Source organism: Meles meles, chromosome 2 (assembly GCF_922984935.1).
Source record: "Meles meles chromosome 2, mMelMel3.1 paternal haplotype, whole genome shotgun sequence".
Lineage (NCBI taxonomy): Eukaryota > Metazoa > Chordata > Mammalia > Carnivora > Mustelidae > Meles > Meles meles.
Window position 1 is genome coordinate 126502596 of NC_060067.1, and position 23602 is coordinate 126526197.

General features: G+C 34.9%; 1 protein-coding gene across 2 annotated transcripts; it reads right to left on the reverse strand.

Moving 5' to 3' along the window:
• Window positions 1-2596: 2596 nt before the first annotated feature.
• PLRG1 (pleiotropic regulator 1) lies at window positions 2597-20077 on the reverse strand. Of its 2 annotated transcripts, none has more exons than XM_045998269.1 (15): window positions 18522-18628; window positions 18164-18235; window positions 17354-17496; window positions 16615-16668; window positions 15675-15768; window positions 15386-15473; window positions 12431-12532; window positions 11102-11194; window positions 8663-8812; window positions 8478-8579; window positions 7835-7937; window positions 7036-7144; window positions 5897-6036; window positions 5211-5404; window positions 2597-4635 (listed from the first exon to the last, which is right to left on the reverse strand). In XM_045998269.1, the coding sequence occupies exons 3-15, from the start codon at window positions 17481-17483 to the stop codon at window positions 4576-4578; spliced, it is 1419 nt and encodes a 472-aa protein (XP_045854225.1). In that variant the 5' UTR covers window positions 17484-17496; window positions 18164-18235; window positions 18522-18628; the 3' UTR covers window positions 2597-4575. The 2 variants fall into 2 exon arrangements, with proteins under 2 accessions (XP_045854225.1, XP_045854224.1); XM_045998268.1 differs by lacking the exon at window positions 18164-18235 and adding an exon at window positions 19957-20077 and having other exon boundaries at window positions 2601-4635.
• Window positions 20078-23602: the final 3525 nt, after the last annotated feature.

The window sequence follows — 23602 nt, forward strand, 5'->3', positions numbered from 1 at the left end:
CCCTTTAAATCAATGGAAAGTCAACTCCTAAAGAAATTAATAAGAAATTATGAGACAGTGTCATTTCCTAGCAAGAGAAATGGAACAGAGATTTAAAACAAAACAAAAACCCTGGGCTCTCACACTGGTTCCCCCTATTATCATGCTTTGAGCCCACTAGGCTGATTCTGCAACTGTAAAATGGGAATATTAGTCCAACTTACTTCTCAAAAGTCTTAAGGGATCATATGTAATCACAGACAAGACAGCTCTGTGTAAAATGTAAACATGCAAGGCATCATTAACACAAGACTATGACTTTCTCAGATCTATGTCTCTTCTTTAGCTTGAAGTCTGTAATCATATGTCTTTCAATATTTTTCTATTGTAAACAATGAATACACATTTCTCACAAACTCAAGCACATTAGAACTAGAATTTCTGGATTAAAATGTGTGATTTTAAGAAGTATTGCTAATACAAAATCTCACCTATGCATTTTCTGGAGCAGCACAACAGAAAATTATTTCCTACACCACCTCTACATATATTATCACTTTTTTTTTTTTAAACTTTGACATCCTTATTGGTGAATACTGTAGCTTTCACTGTAGTTTTAAATTTGGGTTTAAGTATGATTGAGCATCTTATGTTAGGCTACCTTACTCATACACATAATTATCATTTGTATTTGGGTCTATTTCTGGACCCTACTCCATTCCATTGACCATGTAGCAATACCAATTAGTTTCCTCCCCTTTTTGTGTTTTCAAGGTTATCTTTGGTGTTGCCACTTTTTAAAATTTTCTGTAAGAACTAAAAATCAGCTTGTCCAATTCTAAAAAAAAAAAAAAAAATACAACAGGTAATTTTATTGGGATTGAAGTTAATAGAATTTCAAGGGAAAAGCATGAAGTTTCTAACCCAGGACTGTAATATGCTTTTTATTTAACCAAGGCTTTTCTATCCCTAAAGGAGGATTTTGGAAAGTCTCTTCAGACAGGACTTGCGCACTTCAATTTTATTCCAAGTCTTTTGGTCATTTCATATGAGGGTTTATTATTTTTTCATTAGCTCTTACTGCTTATTGTTTTGAGTTCTTAGTTCTGTACCAAGCTCTTACTCAATATGCCTATTCTTTTTAAGTCTTTCAATTCTCTTAAGTTTTCCAAGTGTATAATCAAATTATCTACCAACAGTGATCATGTTATTTCCCTGCTTTCCAATTATTATACCTCTGCATCATCTCAAAGACTTCCAGAAAAGTTAGAGAAGTACAGAAATCTTTAAAAAGCTAGACACTGATATGCACATCCCTGTCTTGTTTCTGGTATTAATAGGAATATCCCAAATATTTCACAATCAACAACTTGTCATAGCATAGTTGTATTTAATCAAGTTTTTAAAAATACCCATCTGTTCCTACAGTAATAGGTTTTGTTTCTATTTAATGAAGTATGGATTTCAAATTATACTCTGTATAATCATAAAGATGTATCATCTTATCATCTTATCATCTTATCATCATCTGTATCATCATAAAATGTTTTTCTATATTCACCATGATATGGTGAATTATATTACTTGCTAATGATGAAACTTCCTTGCACTTTCAAACTTCACTTAGATGAGTGATACTTGATTCTTTGCTTTTAGTAAGGATTTTCCAATCAATATTCACATGCAAGATAAAATCATTTCATTTGTGCATCATTGGACTTGGATATTTTTTATATACTCACATTTTAAAACACATAAAAGCTTTATCTAGATCCTATAAAAACTTATAGTGCATTGAAATTAGAATTCCACTTTGAAGTTTAATGTACTTAGTGATGTGTGTGAGTGGTAGGGGTTAATTCCTCTATGAACTATTTCATCCATGACACTTAACCTACTTAGGTTTTCTATATCTTCTGGAATTTGCCATATATTTTTCTTTAAAATTAACCACTTTATTTTGCTTTTAAAATATGGCATGGAATTGGACACAATTATCTCTTCCCCTTTTGATTTTGTTCTGGTATTTATGATTCTTGTATTTGTTTCTTGATTGGTTTATCTAATTTCTACTTTTTGTACCAAAAAAAAAATCACCATTCAGGCTTACTCTGTATCTTTTCTATTTCATTATTTCCTATCAACTTCATACTAAATTTCTTCCAATGTTTAAGAACAATGTTTAAACACATTTGACTATTTTTGGACTGGTTTAGAGAATGGGAAGTGAGGAACATAGGAAGTTGAGAAAATTCAGGGAGTTTGGCTATAAAAGGGAATAGAGTTAAGTGTATACTTAGAAGGGAATGTTAAGTCTAATGATACTACACATTTGCAATTGTTTTTAGGTGGGTAGAGTTCATCCTTTGCAACAGGAGGCAGAAGACACAAATTATACAAATGTCTGTGTGGTCACTGTTAATGGCCCATTGAGGTATGTGGTCATAAACAAACAATGAGTACAGTTAGCACAGCTGGTTTCCTCTGGTAACATTCTACAGCTTAGGTACACATAAGACAGGCACAGTAAGAGACTTGGGCCTATCCTGAGTTGGGGTTCTATCAAGTGGGCCCAAAAAAAAAAAAAAAAAAAGTGCACATGCATGAAATTCTGCCTAAAATTCCACAGGGTTCATGAACACATGGCAGATGTAATTTTTGCAAGAGAATCTGAGAACACCATAATACAAGATAGCATGAAGCAGGGAAATGGATTTCTTAAATGCTATTCAGAATCTGATACTAGTGCATAATAAACAACAGCTGAAGCTTTGCTAAGCAGGATAGTAAAAGCTATCTTTTTCACCTCCTTGTACTAGCAGTAAATTTCTTTTTGGCCTTTAGGGATGGGACCCTATTCAGCTCTATTTTTCTCCTGTTAGAAGGCATATGAGAATTTTTCAGGGATGCAAGTGTAGTGGATTTCTTTATTTAAGCTTACAAAATACATGCTTATAGAAAATTAAAACATTATAGAAATATATAAAGCCAATCATGAAAGTTCTCCCACAATTTTACTCCCTCACAAAGCCACTGTTAACAATGTGGTATTACTATCCCATTATTTTTTAAAGCATTAACAAGTTAATCTACAAAAAAATGCTTCCACAACTTTTACCTAAGAGTAAAGTTTGGACACCTTATTATAAGTCCAGAGACATTCCTCACTTTTAATGGATAGAAATAAATTGCATGAAGGTACCATAATCTATTAAACCATCCCTTACTGATAGGACATCTGAGCTAGTTTTAATAATTAAAGAACAAAGGTGCAGTAAACTTGCTTGTGTACACTTGTCAGATTATGCATATTGGGCAGTTTCCTAATATCTTTAATGAAGAATTAGCCAAATGCTTTGAGCATTTTCAATATATTCTGAAAAACAACCCTCCTATAGATTACAAAGTTATACTCCCACCTATAGCATGCAAGATGGGGTATGTATAATTTAGAAATGCTTGTTCAAAATTATGGTGCATTTTTAAATTTGAATAAAAATCTGTATCAATTGTTCTTGTAACTGTGTTTTCTAACTACAGAAAGTGAAGGTGGACACAGTTTGACTGACGGGGAATCAGGATCCTAAGGGCAGGGTTTTGAAAACTCCTATTTACCATAAGGAATAGGTATCAGCAACTTAAATAACACTTTTCCAGAAAATCTTCAAAAAGACCACAGCCCTTGCTTGCCACAGCTTCCAATACCTCCACTGGTATCTCATTAATTCGTCCAGGTTTTGATACCTATATTGGTATCCTACTGCTTGTAGAATAAAATCCAAACTTCAAACGAGCTTTCTCCACCACCAACCAGCTGTACTCATTACTCAACAGCAGCAAACAATTCTTTGCTCCTAGAACACACCCCGTTTCACAGGTGTGGTTTCATACTAGGATACCAGTTTCCCTTTCTGCCCTCTCAAGACTCAGCTCAAATACCTGGACTCTATGAAGTCTTAAACAATGCTCTCTGGGAAAAAGTGATGGTCTTTTCCTGCACTACTCCAGCTTTTTGCCTCTATCTCTATTATAGCACTTCTGTAATAAGCTAACTAGGGTGATGGAGGACATACATCTTACTTGGCTATCTCCTGAACAGCATCCAGTGCAGAACTTTGTAGAACATGCACTCGAAAAACTGTTTGCGGAATAAACATACATAAGTAAGACTTCTAATCCTTTAATCCCCAATTATTAATCACAGATACTAGTTCTTAAAGGATTAAAAAAAAAAAAAAAGCCCCCCCCCCCCATGCAACTGCTCCCCTTGAAACAAGTCCTTATTATGGTAAGCAATTTAAGTTTTTTTTAAAAAGGTCTTTTAATAAAACTGACAATTCTACTTTTAGAATAGTCATGTTCAACAAACCTACATAGGCTTGATATCTGCATCTTACTTCCTAGGATCTCTGTTTATTTTGGAAATAACAACATGGGGGGCAGTTTATTATAAAATATGAAACAGGAATCATTTAAGCATGTGAGTTTCTGCTTTATATTCCTAGCCAGAGCACAAAATGACTGGATATTCTCATCAACACCAAGCTTTTTTTTTTTAAAGAAAAAAAAAGGAGCCACCATGAAGATAATGCCATATTAAAATCTCTTTCTCTTGATAATTTCTGGCTTCCAGCTGACTGGATGAGTTTCTTCTGTCTGGAAACAGAAAATTAAAGAAGTTAAAACAAAGTATTATTAATTTGCTTCATATTAAGAACTCTCTTCCTAACAAAAATAAGGCATCTATTCTTATATTATTGTATTGGTTTATATATTATATTGGTTGGCATTACATATTTAGTAGTTCTTTAACAATTTTAAGAATAGCTGACAAACTTTTGCATCTTCTGAATCTAATAAAGAATGAATGGGTTCAGTTCATGATTTTTCAAGTCTAATAAAATTACTATTTAGGTATTCTAGTAATACTGAGCTTATGATTTTAAAGTTAATTTGCATAGCAATTTATTTGTTTGTGGTTATTCTTGATATAGATTTTTCCCAGTAGTTGTAGTAAAGATAAAATTAAAACAATCTACGGATTTACTGGCATCAACAAAACCAATACAGAAATCTATGAGCAGACATTATTCAAGATGAAAAATACTTCAATACTATGAAGATCATTTTCCCTTCTGATAATTTCAATAACTTTAAAATGAGAAAGCACTTGCAAAATTAGTATGGTTGACTTACTTTACTTCAAAATCTATGTGAAATAGTAAACTTACCGCTGTATCATCCTCTTTATACACTTTAATGGTTTTATCAGCTTCAGCTGTTAGTAACCGACTTTCAGACTGATCAAAAGCACAAGCAAATATTCCTGATTCACTGTCCAAAGATCCAGGCTGCACAGCTGCATGAACTCTCTGGAAATTATAGCCAGTTCTCCAGTCCCAAAGATGCATAGTGCCATTGTCAGCTTAAAGAAAAAATCTAATTAAACGTGGTATCCTTTGAACAATTCAGCTTGATAAGCATTTAAGCACCATCCATGAGTCAGGCACCATGACCATAAAGACTAAATAGAGTTGTAAGACACAGGCAATCCAGCTTCTCTTAATATTGGTTTGTCAATGTTCATTTGTGGCTAATCCAGAATTTATTATAGAGCTCAAAAAGACCACAAAATGCTATCTAGTTCTGGAATACGTAACCAAAATTTAGGTAATTCTCAGCATGGATAGGTTAGATTTATCACATGGGAACTCAAAGAAAACTTAAACTATGAAATATGCTGCCTGTATTACAAACATGCATGAACACACATAGGAACATCCAAATACACATTAATCAAGCAAGTTCTGCTATAATACTTAGGTGGGATGGCTTAGGAATTTTATAAATGTTTACTCATTTACTAAAAGAAAAAATGACAGACGAAAACACATTTATTATTAAAGTCTTACTTTACCTCCAGAAACAAGCACTCCATCAGAATTCACTGTCAATGTGTTAATAATAGCATTATGACCGGAAAGATTTTGAATAAAACTTCCATCAGGGAATTTCCACTGTTTTATATTATCGGGAGAGCCAGATGCAAATGTATAACTGAAATAAGATGAAAAAGAATTCACGACTAAGTTAACCAAGTTAAGTAAAATGGTGAATTCAGAAAGCTTTTTATGGTTATACTCTACATGTGTAGTTATGGATCTATATAGTTGTAGCAAAATATTATTATTGTACCAAGAGGTAAAATAAGAAGACATGTGTTCCAAGTTAAATCAGATCTTCAAATTATTTTTAATGTATTTTAAGTCCTAGATTAATCTTTCTCATTTCTCCAATGCTCTCCACTGAGCTAAACGAACAAATGTACAAACCTAGATTCATATTAAGGGCAAGGGGTTATGAAACTATTCTGGACAGAGCAAGAGAGGGAGAGAGGGGACTCCACGAAGAAAGGAAATGAACAGAAGAAACAGAGGGCAAGAGAAAGAGAGGGAAAAAGGAAGTGAACCAGAGGAAGAAAGGGAGCAAGGAAGACAGAGAAAGGGAGGAAGGAAATAATGGATAAGGGGGAGAGGGAGGACAGAAAAAAAAAAAAAAAAAAAAAAAATCAATGTGGCCAGAAAAGTGTCAGGGTGATGTGATACAAGGAACAGATTGAGATCTTATGCTCCACCTCTATGGACACCCTGATTATAATGTTCAGGGTTCCTACTCTTTTTTTTCTATGTATACTAACTTCCTCCTTAAGAATTAAACTATTCTATGTATATCTCAGTATCCAATAACATTTCTGTCAAACACTAAATCCATCTTCTATTAGCCTCTACTTTGACATGCGGCTTTTAGCCATGATTTATTTATATGGTCTCATTTGACACTCTCATTTTTCATCTTGTGGAAAATTTTCCTCATTATATATAGGTCATGAAGCAAAATACTACACAAGAAAAATGAAAGAAATACATGTTCGTAAGTGGCACAGGCCTGGAAATGACAATGGCTAAACAGCTATCAAAGTAGCACTAATGTTGATATTTCTATACTTATTCTAAAAATGGAAGAAAAAAGACAAGCTAATTAAGAAAATGTACTTACTGTCTTGGATGTAAAACCACAGCCCTGACTGATTTTTTGTGATTTGTTAATGTGACTCTTGTTTTTCCAGCCACCAAATCCCATAATCGTATTGTAGTATCATGGCTTCCTATAATGAAAACACACATCCACAAAATATAGACCAAGAAAAATTATGCAAAAATTAAACATAATATATGAATCAGTTTTCCATAGACACATACATACTACATGAAAGTCATACCAACTCCTGGCTCATTACTTTACAGTTCCAAACTTTTAGGTTGGTTTTAAATTTAATGCTTAAAAAAAATGCAGTAAGTGCTTAAAACACTGTCAACTGAACAGCCAGAACACACACCAGTAGTTCCCCTAATGATAGGGGAAGGAAAAAAACAACAAATGATTTTTAATTAACAAAATACATCAAGTGAAGAAATTATTTTCTACTCTTAGAGTAAAGGTCTCTTATTAATCTTACCATTAGCAAAACAAGACTCAAACCAGCTCTAAAGGTTATTGGTCTCTGGGTATTTTGTCTTTTAGTTTCAGTTTCCTAGACTAGTAATTTTGATACTATGAAACAATGTCTGAATGTATCTCACAGCACCATTTTCTAGTCAGACATTCCATGACACTGTGTATGACATAGTCCATAATAGGTAAATATATCCTATGAAATGTAAAGAATATGAGATAAAAACAATCAAATACAATGTACCTCTGTAACAAAGCAAGAGTCATAGTGAATATGAAAAGTATAATGTATAATCATAATGCATTCTGATCAAACTGTAAACTTATAGAATATCAATCATACCAGTAATAATCTGTGGTTCTGCAGCTTGACATCTCACTGTAGCAACTGCATTGGTATGTCCAGATAACGTATGTACACTGGCTTTAGTTCTCACATCCCAAATCTGTTAAAAACACAAGAGACATATCATCAGAGAGAACAGGTATTCATATCTTAGGCACGTAACTGGACCAATTCAAGGCTGGGAATTTACCAGACAACCGTGCTTGAATGGAATGAAAAATCATTTCAAAGAAAAGATAATGATTTGTAAGCTGGATGGGGAATGTAGATAGGAGGCAGCTGACAGGAAAAAAAAAGAAAAAAAAGACAACTAAAAGATCAGGGTACTGAAAGTGTTAAGAATGGGCATAATGAGACTACTGAAGGAAACAGCTAATGGAAACTGTTGCAGTGATGGAATAGAACGTGTGAGTGTCCCACTTCAGAGGCAGGGCACTCCCAGTAATAAACATGATGAAGCCACAGCACTGAATATGAAGGTAGAAGAACATACATGCCAAGAAACTGAGGGACAGGGCTATTGCTGGTGAAGACAACTATCTTTAATACTCCAACAAATAATATACGACTCCCTGACCAAACACGTACAGTGTAAGATGCAGTATGTTTACAAAAAAACACAAAGCTCTATTCCAATTACCCGTGCAGTGGAATCCCGACTACAGGTCACCAGCACATCAATTGTTGGGTGCAAATCCAAACCATACACTGCACTCAGATGTCCATGATAGTGCCTTATAACCTAAAAATAAAGCAGGAGAGTTAAAATATCTATAAAGAAAACCAGTGGTTCTTAATGTTTTAGATCCTTAACTCCAAACTTACCTTATTATATTCGAGATCCCAGCATTTGACTTGTTTGTCTTCTCCACAGGAGAACAGGTAAGGGCTCCGTGTGCTTACTATCACACCACGCACTGTACTAATGTGCCCAGTTAATGACAGTTTTAATTTGCCACTAGCCAAGTCCCAAATCTGCAATGAAAGAATATTTAATTTTTCTTAATTATTTCAAAGCAAATTTTTAGATTCTTAATGTTAAAATTAAATCTTCAGAAACTGAAAGTATAAACATACAAAACTTCAAAAATTTGCAAAATAATCTCCCACTAATCTCCTCTCTTGTTAAGCAGGGGAAAACAGAACTAAAAAGCACATTCAAACTGGGAAATTATTTGCAATAAGTGACAAAATCTTAACATATAAAAGGATATCACAGATGATGAAAGTATGAATACCATATTAACTTAAGCAAGGATGCAACAACTTAGAAAAAAGACAACAGAACCCTACAGAAACAACCTAAATGCCATCAATGGATGGATTTTAAAAAAGTATGTATACGTGTACGTACACATACACACATACACACACACACAATGGATGATCATTCAGGCATGAAAAAGAATGAAATCTTGCCATTTACAATATGGATGAACCTCAAGTGTGTTATGCTATGTGAAGTAAGTCAGACCAAGAAAGACAAATATTGGGCGCCTGGGTGGCTCAGTGGTTTAAGCCGCTGCCTTCGGCTCAGGTCATGATCTCAGGGTGCTGGGATCAAGTCCCACATCGGGCTCTCTGCACTGAAGGGAGCCTGCTTCCCTCTCACTCTCTCTGCCTGCCTCTCTGCCTACTTGTGATCTCTCTCTGTCAAAATTAATAAATAAAATCTTTAAAAAAAAACAAAAAACATTTTAAAAGACAAATATTATGTGATTTCACTGATATATGAACTCTAAAAACAAACAAACAAAAACAAGCTCACAGATACAGAGAACAGATTAGTGGTTGCCAGTGATGAGGGTGGGGCGTGGGTGAAATGGGTAGAAACTTCCAGTTATAAAATAGGTAAGTCATGGGGATATAATGTTCAGCCTGGCAATTATAGTTAATAATACTGCACTGCGTATTTAAAAGTTGTTAAGAGAGTAGATCTTAAAAGTTCTCACTATAAGGAAAAAAAGTTCTGTAACTATGTATGGTGATAGATGTTAACTGATTTGTTGCAGTGATTTCACAATATACACAAATACAGAATCATTATGTTGGACACCCAAAACTAACATAATATTGTACATCAATTACACCTCAATAAAAAATATATATACAAGCTGAAAATCTTAAGAACAGCCTTATTGGGTATCAAAAGTTCAACCCCACTAGAAATTTTTTATGGACAGTTTTTAAAAGATTAGATAACCACTTCCGCTTAACATGTTAGTAGATATTTTTAAAGATACACAGGGTGTTGAAAAGGATCCTCTCATACATTGCAAGTAACAATTAACCCATTTTGGAAAGTAATTTGTACTTTGGGTATCAATTTCAAAAATGTTTGATCCACTAATTCCATTTTTGGGAATGTATTATAACAAAATAACTTAAAATACAGCAAAAAACTTTACACACAAAAATTACAGCAGTACCTGTGATAGTGAAAATCAAGACACTAAAAACTTTGATGTCTAACAATAGAAAGAGTATAGATTATCTAAATGATATATCATGAAACCATTTTTAAAAAAGTTCACTTTTATACAAAAATATGCCTCTGATATATTAAGTGGGAAAAAAGCAGAGTACAAAATTACATATCGATTGTGATTTTATTATGTATTTTTTTTAATATTTGAGAGAGAGCTTGTGCATACAGGGGAAGGGTGGGTGGAGCAAAAGGAAGAGAGAGAGTATCAAGCAGATTCTATGCTGAGTGCAGAGCCTGACATGGGGCCCGATCTCACAACCCTGAGATCAGGACCAAACTGAAACCGAGAGTTAGTTGCTTAATTGACTGAGCAACCCAGACGCCCCATCATGATTTTTTAAAGATACATATTTATACACATATAAAAAAGCTCAGAAGGAAATGTAATGACACATATGCACAGAAATAAATACGTAAAAAGAAATTTGTTCAAATTATCTGACAGTGTTGGATTATGTATGGGTCTGTGTCCTTTAATACTTTTCTGTATTTCCCACACTTTTTATATATAAGCATGCTTAAATTCTATAACCAGAATTGAAAAAAGTTAAATATCAAGGTATTAGTGGTAGATAGAGAGTATGTACTGTTTGGGAAAAAAAAAAAACCTGTTATTTAAATACCACTCTCCAAACATATTTGAAACACCAAACCGACAAAGATAATAAATTTTATTCCATACTCAGGTCTAAGAAATCAGAGGAACTCCAATAGCAATAAAAGATTACATTTATGTAGCAAATACAGTCATAAATTCTTTTTCTTCCTCCTATTACCTTTATAGTTCTGTCAGCAGATCCAGTTACAAACCACTGATTTCCAGGTTCTACAGCAATACAGCGAACCCAGCCAAGATGCCCACTAATTACCTGTATGAAACAAAACATAGAATGGGCAGACTCATTAGACATAAGTTTAAAGTTTATTCAATATCAACTCATGACACATAAGTCAAGTTTGAACAGCCCCTCCTTGTATCTTCAAATACATTATACAATTATTTAACAATTAGATTTTAGAATTATAAATACTAAATTACCTTCAATCAGTAAACAGATACACACAAACTATGACATAGCTATACAATGGAATACCACTCAGCAATAAAGAGGATTATATTAATACATGCAACAATTTGGCAGATTCTCAAAGGCATTAAGCTCAAGGAAAGAAGGAAGTCAGTCTCAAAAGGTACATACTGCGTAATTCCATTATATAACAAAATTGAAAAAACACCACTATAGTATGGATAACAGATGAACAGATGCCAGGGGTACGGAACAGTATGACTATAAAATAATAGCGCAGGTCTGTTTTTTTGCGTTGGAACTTCTATACACTAACTGTGGCAGTGATTACCCAAATTTATACGTCTCTTAAAATTTACTTGGTATGTACACCAAAAGAAAATCTATTTTAGTATGTAACTAGAGAACTAAAATTCAATGTATATATTTTGTGTAGCTATGGTTTTATTACTATATATGTTTCATTTCCGATCTAGTACATTTTGAATCTTTTTTTTTTTTTTTTTTTTTTTAAGATTTTAGGTATTTGCCAGAGAGAGAGAGCCCAAGCAGAGGGAGCAGCAGGCAGAGGAAGAGGGATAAAGCAGGTTCCCAGTTGAGTAGGGAACCCAGTGTGGGGCTCAATCCCAGGACCACGGGATTCTGACCTGAGCCAAAGGCAGAGCTTAACATCTGAGTCACCGAGGTGACCCTTGAATCATTTAAATTTACTATAACTGAAAAGATAATCAATAGAATAATCAAAGAAATATCATCATATGTTGTTCTTCCTCCTGGCCTTCACATTAAATACTTCAAACGCTTAGAAAATTTATTTCATCTATTCTCCACGTTCTAATAGTTTTGTCAACATTTTATACTCTATTTTATAGGAAATATGTACGCGGCTTTTACTTAAAGAAGTTTCCTTCTAAGATGTCTTTTAAGATTGTGCCTAAAACCCTTCCCACATCCCATCTCAGATCACTTTATCAGTTCTCATATTCACTCCTTTTCTTCCATATTCTATTCCTGAGCTCTTAGTAAGGGGAAAGCAGTAATCATTCCTGCAGTGGAGTAATATACATATTCACTCACCCTGTAGAGTTTCCACGGTGGGTGCCACTGGGGTTTCGGCATTGTGGGGGCTTTTTTAGCCATCAGTGCAGAGTTCTTGGCATTGCCAGCCTCCATAACGGCCTAGATATAGAACAGATTACACTATCGTTAAAGACACTGTACCTAATATTCATGTTCATTCAAAGAAGAAAAATTCAGAAAGGGGATTTATGAGTTTTTGTTTTCTCTTAATTGAAGAGGAAAAGACAATTAAAATATGGCATAAATAGAAAATGTTGGTATAACTGAGACTTCTAATCAGAACTATATTTTCCATATGTTAATTTTAAATATCAATTAAAAAATCTCAGAGGCAGAACATTAGACTTAAGAGCACATATCACTGTGTGTGGGTTCATAAATCCTGCTCTGCTAATTAGTTGACTGGCTTTAAGTAAAAATTATATAACCTCTGTGCCTGCTTTGTAACATAGAAATAACAGTGCCTACCTCAGACAGTTACTGTGAAAATAGTGTTAACTACTCTAAATGCTCCATGTAAGCTTCTATTATTATTTGAGTAATTGTAAGTGGATTAATGTCACTGCCTTTCATTGTTGTACTTTCACATTATGGACTTTATAGCAAAAGGAGAAACTATTTATTTTCCAAAAAAAAATTTAAGTAGTATTTTTTTTTTAATTTAAGTTCAATTAACATACAGTATATTATTAGTTTCAGAGGCAGAGTTCAGTGATTCATCAATTGTATATAATACCCAGTGCTGATTACATCACGTGTCCCCCTTAATGCCTCATCACTCAATTAACCCCATTCCCCCATCCCCTCTCCTCCAACAACCCTCAGTTTGTTTCCTATGGTTAAGAGTCTCCTATGTTTGCCTCTCTGATTTCATCTTGTTTTATTTTTCCCTCCCTTCCTCAATGTTGTTCTCTGTTTCTTAAATTCCACGAATAAAATTAGGTAACTTACACTAAGAGAAATAAGTGTAATTCTCTTAGTGTAATACTCTCTAGTTCCATCCATGTCATTGCAAATGGCAAGATTTCATTTTTCTTGATGGCTGAGTAATATTCCACTGTATATATACCACTCTTCTTTATCCATTCATCTGTTGATGGACATATGGGCTCTTCCAGAGTTTGGCTACTATGGACATTGCTGCTATAAACACTGGGGTGCAGGTGCCCCTTTGGATCACTACATTGTATCTTAGGAGCAAATACCTAGTATTGCAAATGCTGGGTCATAGATAGCCCTATTTTCAACCTTTTGAGGAACCTCCATACTGTTTTCCAGAGTGGCTGCACCAGCCTACATTCCCACCAATAGTGTAAAAGAGCTCCTCTTTTTCCACATGCTCTCCAACATTTGTTGTTTCCTGAGTGGTTTATTTTAGCCATTCTAACTGGCATGACGTGGTATCTCACTGTGGTTTTGATTTGTATTTCCCTGCTGCCGAGTGACATTAAGCATTTTTTCACGTGTTTATTGGCAATTTGTATGTCTTCTTTGAAGAAATGTCCACTGATGTCTTCTGACCATTTTTTTGACTGGACTGGTTTTTGGGTGTTGAGTTTGATATATTCTTTATAGATCTTGGATCCTAACCCTTTATCTGATAAAACTTTTGCAAACATCTTCTCCCATTTTATAGATTGTCTTTTGGTTTTGTCAACTATTTCCTTTGCTGTCCAAAAGCTTTTTATCGGGGCGCCTGGGTGGCTCAGTGGGTTAAAGCCTCTACCTTTGGCTCAAGTCATGATCCCAGGGTCCTGGGATCGAGCCCCGTATCGGGCTCTCTGCGCAGCAGGGAGCCTGCCTCCTCCTCTCTCTCTACCTGCCTCTCTGCCTACTTGTGATCTCTGTCAAATAAATAAACAAAATCTTTAAAAAAAAGAAAAGCTTTTTATCTTTTTTTTTTTTTAGATTTATTTATTTGACAGATAGAGATTACAAGTAGGCAGAGAGGCAGGCAGAGAGAGAGAGAGGAGGAAGCAGGCTCCCCGCCAAGCAGAGAGCCCGATGCGGGGCTCGATCCCAGGACCCTGGGATCATGACCTGAGCCGAAGGCAGAGGCTTTAACCCGCTGAGCCACCCAGGCGCCCCAGAAAAGCTTTTTATCTTAATGAAGTCCTAATAGCTCATTTTTGCCTTTGTTTCCCTTGCCTTTGGAGAAGTTTAACTAATATTTTAAAAGGTATGCTAGCTGATATACCATCTACTATTAACATCCATCCATCCACCCAAAAAACACTTAAGTCCATAAGTTCCTACCATCAAGGAGCTTATATTACCTCCTCCTTAGGAAACAGAAAGCCTGGGCAGAGATCTATGAATGGAGGCAAAAGAAGAAATGTGGTGGAAAGACCACAAATTCATTCATTTAGCCTGCAGTTACTCAAGTGACAGCCTGATAAAATAAACTAGATATTTTCAGTTATTCTTTTTATAATTACTTTCACCAGTAACATTAGCTGCCATTTAACTTACAAATAGATAAACTTCCATATTTCTAAATATTCATTTATAAGATACTATCTGCACAGCCTGTGAATATTACATTACTAACAGCACTCAACTCAAATTGTGTAAACCAGCTTAAGAGTTTAAAAAAAGAGAGATTTTCCTATCTAACACACACTAATACACGTTTCAGAATAGTATTCCTTGTATTTTTAATAGTGGACAACAAAGAGTAACATCACACTGTATCAAAGTTAAGTATTAGATACAACGTGCAACAGACACAGAATTTGAGCTTTAAATTCTAAACGATATACAAAATCACTAGCAACTTAAATTTTAGGGCTATGAAATATTAACTGGCTCAGTCAGCTGTTATCTAATGAGAAGCAAGGAAATTTTTCATTTACTTAACATTTAACCTAAGACTCTTGGGATAAAAGGAAATAAGGCGACAAGTTCCAAAAGTTGGAAATCCGCAGTGTGATCTGACACAGAAAAACTTACTGGAGTCATCCCTGCAGGCTGTGAACGGTCAGAAGCCCCTGGATGTCGGTATTCACCTCCAGCAGGTGCACTACGATTCGCATCAACCCTGAAGCAAAAGAAATGTCATATTCTAAGTAATTGTCTTCAGTCATGGGTTGTGCAGAACCAGCTCTTTAAATTTTGTGAGCAATGATAAAGGAAAATGTCATATAACACATAATTATAAAGAAATCTTAAAATGAGAAAAAATGTAAACAAAGAATTATGCTTTCAAAATCTGTATAATCCTAAGCGTAATACTTCATACCTGGTCTGAGAAGGAGGTAATGCCACAGCTAAGGACTGTGCAGCTGATTCACTTGGCATTCTCTGGATCTTAGTATCTGCTGTCAAAGCAACCCCTGTTTAAAAAAAAAAAAAAAAAATCAATTCCTTTTAGTAGCTATCTTTGATTTCATTTACAGGGGTTTAAAATAAAATATTGGAAGAAAACATGTGATTATCTCCAGATGATGATTATTACAAAAATTTCTCTGATGTTTTATGTGTCTTTTATTTCTCTTTTTTTTTAATAATAAATATAATTTAAAATCAGATAACTCAAATTGTATTTAATCACAAGCAGCCTGGTATTAAGATATCCAAGACAGTAAAGTTAAATTTCTATTATCTTGAGACATTACCTTCAGATATAAAAATTAAGCAGTTCCCAAATACTAACAGAATGTTTTCAAGAATAAATGTAAATTACTAAACAAGAAGCAACAATTTGCTTGTACTTTCAATATGGTAATTCCATCTTCTAAAATTACTAGAACCTAGAACTAGAAACTTTTTGTCCTCCACACCATTATACTACCCACTCCATTTATGTGCCAGCTGCCTACACACACGAACATCTAGTGGATATTTCTATCACACCTGCTTCTACACTAACACTTCTATCACTTTTTTAAGTTTAGTGATAACAACATGTCTGTTTAAACCTCCATATAAGCGTCTTTTAGCCTGGAGCAGTCTTATTGTCTTTGAATTCCTAGCACAGCACCTGAAAAAAAATCTAGATGTTTAAAAATGTTTGTTGAATGAAATGATATGAAACTGAGTATTAATTATCATCTAAAAAGCTATGCCTGGATGTGTGGCTACTGAGCTTATCTTGTATTTTATAGGCAATTAGAATCACATTACTGGTTCATTCATGGAAATGTCTGTAAGATATTTCCAGTATGTAACAACTCACTTACCAGGTCCTGGTGGATATGGATGTGTACCTGTCACCAAATATTCAACTTCTTGTCCTTAAAAAAGGAAGAGGAATCATCATCATCATCATCAGTGGCAAATTTATCATATATGCAAGCATCATCTCTTTTAATGCATATTAAATTAACAACTAAAATGCTCAAATTTTCCCAACTAAACCCAAAGTTCAGAACCAAGATATACTGATTTTTGTTTTGACTTCTGAGGAACATGTACATAGGAAATTTCCTTGACTATTTGCTAATATGATGTTAAAAAAAGTTGTAGAATTATAGTGGTTGTGGAGAGATCATCCCATCAAGTAACAACCAACTCTGATTTTTCTTCCAAGCAAATGACTTCTCTGTGGAATCTTAGATTACTTTATTTACTGCAATTTCAGTGCTTAATATCACCTTTATGAATGATGGCCAAAATAGACAGATGGTCTTCCCATGGGTTAGAAATTTTTCCTTTAGTCTCCACTGTGACCTTCTCTATATCCTAAGAATCTGTGTCATTATTATTCTACCACTTTTTTATTTCCTATAAGAAAAAATCCAACAAACCAATAATCTCACTCACTACTCCAATGAGGAAATCAAGACTTCCATTATAATACCAATATAGTTGTTCAATAGGATACGGCTCTAATCAGTCCTTTTTGGGACAGGCACTAAAACATTTCATTTTTCCATCTTTAAAATAAAAGTCCTGATGTTTTTGATAACGCATACTCACCTTGATTGGCAGGATACTGTTTATGACCATATGAATCCGATGCATTCTGAGGACATTTCTCTTTAAAATTTTCTTTTGAAGTAGGCATATGTAACACAGGACCATACTCATTACGCAGCTTGATTGCCATTTTCCGTTTGTGACTATTTAAAAATTATGAACATAAGAATGTATCTCTGAGTTCTTTAAATATATTAACCTATGGAAATATACTCAGCCAAGAAACACAAGTACTTAAACAGCTAGGTTTGCCTAATCATGTAGAAAAAAATTCTATGAAGTTTTTAAAGTTAAACAGTATTTTAAAAAGCTCAAAGTGCATTTCCACACTTTTGCTCACAATCCACCACATAGCATCCATTAAGTCTAAGTAACATTTTAGTTTGTTAACCAATAAATATAAAACCTTTCATGATAAATTATCAAGGGTCTGACTTAAAAATATATAGAAACTAATATATCCTTGTAAAAACCTCAAAGTCAAAATACTTTCCTTCAAATGTATAAATATAAAACTATAGTAAAAGCTTCTATCATAACCTTTACTGGATGTATCTAAAAAGATTAATTAGAACTAATGAAAGTACTTAATTAGTCCAACAGTTTTTAAAAGAAATGCACTTTCTATATTAATTTTAAGAGCAGCTCACTTTATAAATTAAATATAAATGCTTGTCTTAGGAATTCAATATAGTTTAAAAGAAGGGTAAAGGACAAAGGAGGAACACTGCACATAATGCAATCCTAGACTGGAGCTGGAGATGTAGAACCAAAAATATGCCACCACTCAAAAATCTTCATCATACTAACGAGAAAAGATGGGAGTAGAGGTACTGGCCAGGTACAATTTCAGCTCAGCAAGGCTCTGAGAGCAGCGGGAAGCTGAAAGCACATACAAAGTGATTGATTATAAAATATAACACCTAAAAGGGACTGTCCTAATTACTGGGTATTTATAAATGCAATTAATTAACGGGTTTTTTACTGTGAAAGACAAGGCCAAAAAAAAGTTAAATCAGCTTAAGTCATGCCCAAACACCATTCATTACTGAATAGATATCCTATGTTAGTACCACTCACTAATCTTTAAAAGTCCCCCTCTCCCTGCTCTCTTCCCCCAACATCAGAAGTTTAAATATTCTAGCAACTGAAAAGGAACAATACCTACCTCTCTTCATCCAAAGGCACAGGTTTTCCATTATCAGCTACAAACATGTCATGCGTTCTCTTCAATGACCTGAACACAAGTGTGTGTACAGAATGTTTCTGTACCTCCTGGAAAGAAAGAACAGAATCACATACCTAGCTACAAATTACACATATCATAACCTAAATTAAAGTCAAATTATTTATACACTTTACATGTTTAAATATGTAAAAAGCTCTGTACCACTCACCACAGCTATTTGTAGCAAGCTATAGGAGTCAAGTTCAGAAAAGCAGAGGAAACTCCTCATTGGCCAGAGCCCCAGGTATACCAATAAGGGATGCCTGAGCTTAGTCATTTATTCAGTAAATATTTATTGAGCTCCTACTATGTGTCTGGCAGGTACTGTGCTAGAAGCTAGCAAAAGAATGATGAAAAGGCAGCCATGGTCCCAGTGCTCAAGAGAAAACAAAAATAGGCAACACATTTTAATAAGTGCTATGAAGGAAACAAGCAAGGGGCTGGGGCAGAGAAAGAACTTAGGATAATTATAAAAGATCTCTCTGAGGTATTAGTTAAGAAGACAGGTAGCCTTGTGCACAGTAGGGGCAAGAACAATCCAGGAAGAGAGAAAATGCCATGTACACAGAACAATGAAGCAGGAGCTCCAAAAGAACTGTGTATGCTCCATAGGAAGGTGGACTGTGATGCTGAAATGAGGTTCCAAAGGTAGACAAAGTCCACAACAGATTAAGATTTTTTTTTTTTAATCTCTGCAATAGTCTACACTTTTGCTCTAATAACATCGGGCCAAAAAAGGATGTTAAGCAGAAAAAAACAAACAAACCATGATCAACTTACATTTTTAAGCAGATCAATCTGCAGAGGGGGGAGAGTGTAAAAATGGAAGCAAGAACACCAGACGGGAGCTAATGCACTTGTCCACACAAAAGATGATGTTGGTCTGAATTAAAGTGAAGACAGTGGATATGGACAAGAATCAAGAAATATTTCTGAGATAAGATGGACAAGGCTGGCTAACAGAACAGCTGATGCAAAACTTCAAAATGGCAGGTTGTCCTGGGGAAGAGCTGAAGGAAGGCACAAAGTTAACACCAGAGAGAGCTGCCAGTCTTTTAGGACACACAACCATTGGCGCTATTCTGCAGACGGTGAATTCAACGCATCCAGAAGCACTGCCGAGTTCAAGGGTCAAATAAGAACTGAGAAATTCTCTCAGCCTTCTCGCCCGGGAGTAACTTCCAGCTAGTGCTCCCCTCCGGCCTCTCTCTATCCCAGAAAAGCTTAAGAAGAGACTACCCGGCCTCGGCCAGAGAGCCTCCCTTCACAGGCTCTACTCTCCCCAAACGCTAAACACCCTCGTTCTCCCACATCAGCCTCCACAGAAACACACTCCAGATACGAACGGCCTCTCAGTGCCCAAGTGCCACTTTACCTCGACCATGATGCTGCCGTACAACGCGCCGCTCCAAGAGACAAGAAACGCTAAATCGCAACACAGAAACCGCTGCCCCAACTGTGCAGTCCCTTCCGGAACCGACCGCCCTGGCGCCGGATGTGACGCAACTCGCGCACGCGTACTGGCCGCCTGACGCCTTCTGGGATCGAGAAGCGGGTCTTTTTCTTCGGGGGCGTGGCCTCGACCCTGAGGTAGGAGGCTCTTAGTACCTCGTAACGTAAGGATCTCACTCGCATCTCCGTAGAAGTCTTGAAATAACGTTTTCTGCCTTATTGTAAGACTTAAATAGTTTGGTTTAGCGATATGGTTGTTTGCGCTGTATTTCCCGAAGTTTAATCTTTTTTTTTTTTCAGCGAACCTAAGGAATCAGTTCTAGGGAGGGTCTGGAGCGAGCGAATCCCGGTCCTCCCTAAAACTTAAATGGTCCTGTCCTTTTGGGGCTCACCTCTGTGATGTACATCGCCTGCTTCCACTACTTGGCCAAACTTGTCTGGAAGCATTTGACGCCTTTGCCTTAGCTCCTAAAATCAATTCCACTTAGACTGTCCAGTTAACACTTGTTGAGGGAATATTGTCGAATTTTGCAAAGTTTGAGAAACTTCGCATAGATTTTTGTGTTTTTTTTTTGTTGTTGTTGAGAAAGTTTGCATGGCATTATATAGCAAACCCCCAAATTTATTTTACGCTGCATAGATTTTTTTTTAATATCTCAAAACTGCATAATTCTTGGCCGTCTTCTCGTTGTCTGGTAATTAATGTGGCGTCAACAATGACAGGGTACAGCTTTTCAAAGCTGGTGGAAGAAAGACGCAACTGCAGACTTGAGCCATTTTTATTTATATACATCTCGGTTCCTAAGTGTTGGTATTTTATCTTGTTTTTTACTTAGATAAAATGCATTCTTTTGTCAATCCTGCTCCATTACTTTTCTATGTAAAAAGAAAGATTGATGGAGATGGACACTTGTAAACTTGATAAACATTTCACTGGCCTTGCTTGTTCCTTAACCTAATCTATTCCACTGATCTACCCAAAGCATACACCGCATTCTTTGAAAGGGGAAAAATATCTTACCAAAAGTATAGCAATATGAATTGATAATCTCGTTATAAATTCATTGATTTTTAATTAATCAAACATTAAGGTCATGTTTCTACTTGAAAATACAATCATCTTTGAATTTGAGTGTGAGTTTGGTCTATGAATTAATCTTCTGTAACAGTGGCCACTGGTGGTAGAACTTGCAAAGAAATTCCGTAATTGTAAAAATGTATACTTGGTAAGCTATATCTTTCCCATAGGTAGTAATAACTATATAAAAGAATATGATTTTAAAAGGCAATAAAATTATAAAGATGTATACAATAGTCTGATATATCTATGGCAATATAATAACTGCCTAGTTGGGCCTATTAACATGTTAATCATCCTGGAAGAGTTTTATAAACCCAGACTCATAATAAATTGTAATAGCTAAGGTAAATTGCTCTAGATTGTGCTTCTTTTAAAAAGCTCTGTTGAATCTATAGAATTATATTATCCACCTTAAAGTTTTATATAGACAAATAGAGCTCAGTGACCCATTTATGTAGTTCATAGATCTATGAATTACCTATGTTGAATGCAAATTTTATATTTATATCAGAACCTGGGTTTTGTTTTGTTTTCAAAGCAAACCATAGATTTCTTTGGATTCATGAAAAGATCTAGGACCCAGGAAAGGTATAGATGGAATCTCTATCCTGGTGGACACCCAGGAATGCCTTATTTGAGCAGTAGGGGTCACTGCTGCTCTTTATAACGACAGGAGGAGTTACCCTCGTAAGGCTTTTCTCTAGTCTTTATAAGGATAAGAGTTCACCACCTAAATTATGGTGAATAACTTATTAATGTAAGTATGAAGTCTCTGCAAAACCAATAGTACAAATTTTAAGGAAGCTCTTCTCTTTATTACTTAATCTAGTTTTCTAACTCACCAGTGTATGAGATCCCTTCATTCTCTACAGATACTTTTGTCCTTTGCCCTGAAATAGTGAAAGGAGGTCACATGAGTATAGATTTCAGTGTCCTTTTCATCTTTTCATCAGATTTTTTATTGAAAATTTTTCTGATTTTTATACTCATAAAAAGGTGGATATTATTTTTTCTTGTTTCTCTCAGTTTAGAAGTTTAAATATATAATCTCTGTAGACACTACTCTCTTTACATACAATATTCTTTAGACTTGTTTGACGCAATAGGTCCTTTTCCCCATGAATTTCAGATTTGTAGTTCTTCACTAATTCAAAAGGGAGAAAAGGTGGACGTTATCATTTCTTGTTTAATTTATAAGGTCAGAACCAGTTAAAAAGAATACTTGGACCTTTCTTCCAGGAGTTCAGTCTTCGTTTATTACAATCTGAGAATGGGCCCAAATGCTGAGGTAGTGTTAGCAAGTGATTTCTATTAACAGAGTTAAGAGGAAAGCTTCTGGGATCACCGGAAACAGTGAGGGAGCTATTCTGATCAATGCCTGGAAAGGCCTAGTACCTAATTAAGCTGCACTGTCAGTTATAAATATCTTAGCAAGGGGTGTATTTGTGTGATGGAGAAGGGAAGTGTTGCTTATCACAGTTTTTGTTCCTACTGTGTAAAGTCCCATGCAATGTCACAAAAACAAGTGCCAAATTGAATATGATCATGACTCATATTTTATCTTTTCTTGTGTTTCTATTTTGCAAAAATGTGTGAGTGTTTTTGCTTATACCGAAAAAAAAAATAGCAATGTGACATTTCCAGATTTCTCAGCTGAGTTCATATGTTAACATGTTTGATGGTAATATTTACTTAATTATCTGTGTTCCCCAATAGACATATGGGTGAATATGGTGTGATACTCATTATCACACACCCAGTATTTGGATAACTTGCAACTGGTCAGACTTTCAGTGTTTGTTGAATGACTGAATAAGTAAGGTGTTAAGTTTTAGACACTTAAATGTGGGGATGGAAAGCACTGAGACCTTAATTTTGATGTGGGGTTGCAGGTATCAAATACTGTGTATCATTGTATGTGTATAATATGTGCTTACTCCTGAAAAGATACACTATTTCAACAATTTAATCTTAACCTTTTCTGTATGAAAGGCAGAGAATTGCTTGTATGAGGACAGTCTTTCTGATCATTGTAAGTTTTATGAAAATGAATTATTCTCCACTATATTTAGGTAAGTTAGTACAAAATTTCCTCTAGTTTATATGGTTCTGACATTAAACTAAAAGGTACTGATTTGTTTGTAAAAATATATTCTTTTTCAAAAATGGGTTTAGTTGGCAGAAAAACTTCTTGACATCAATAATGAAGAAGATAACACATTTTGATTGTTTCAATATTTTCTTACTATAATTTAGGTATTTTAAAGCTTTCTTTTAAAAGTAAACTATCAAGAACTAGCATTATTTTTATGGATAAACTTTAAAAACTTACCTTCGTCACAAAACAAAAATTCCTGCTTTCACTATTATTATCCACACTTATTTTTTTCCTGAAAATATCAGTCACATAGTTAGACAAAAAAGGAAATATATGTGTAATATGGGAAATAATGAAGTAAAACTATCTGTATTTGCAAGTGGGATGATC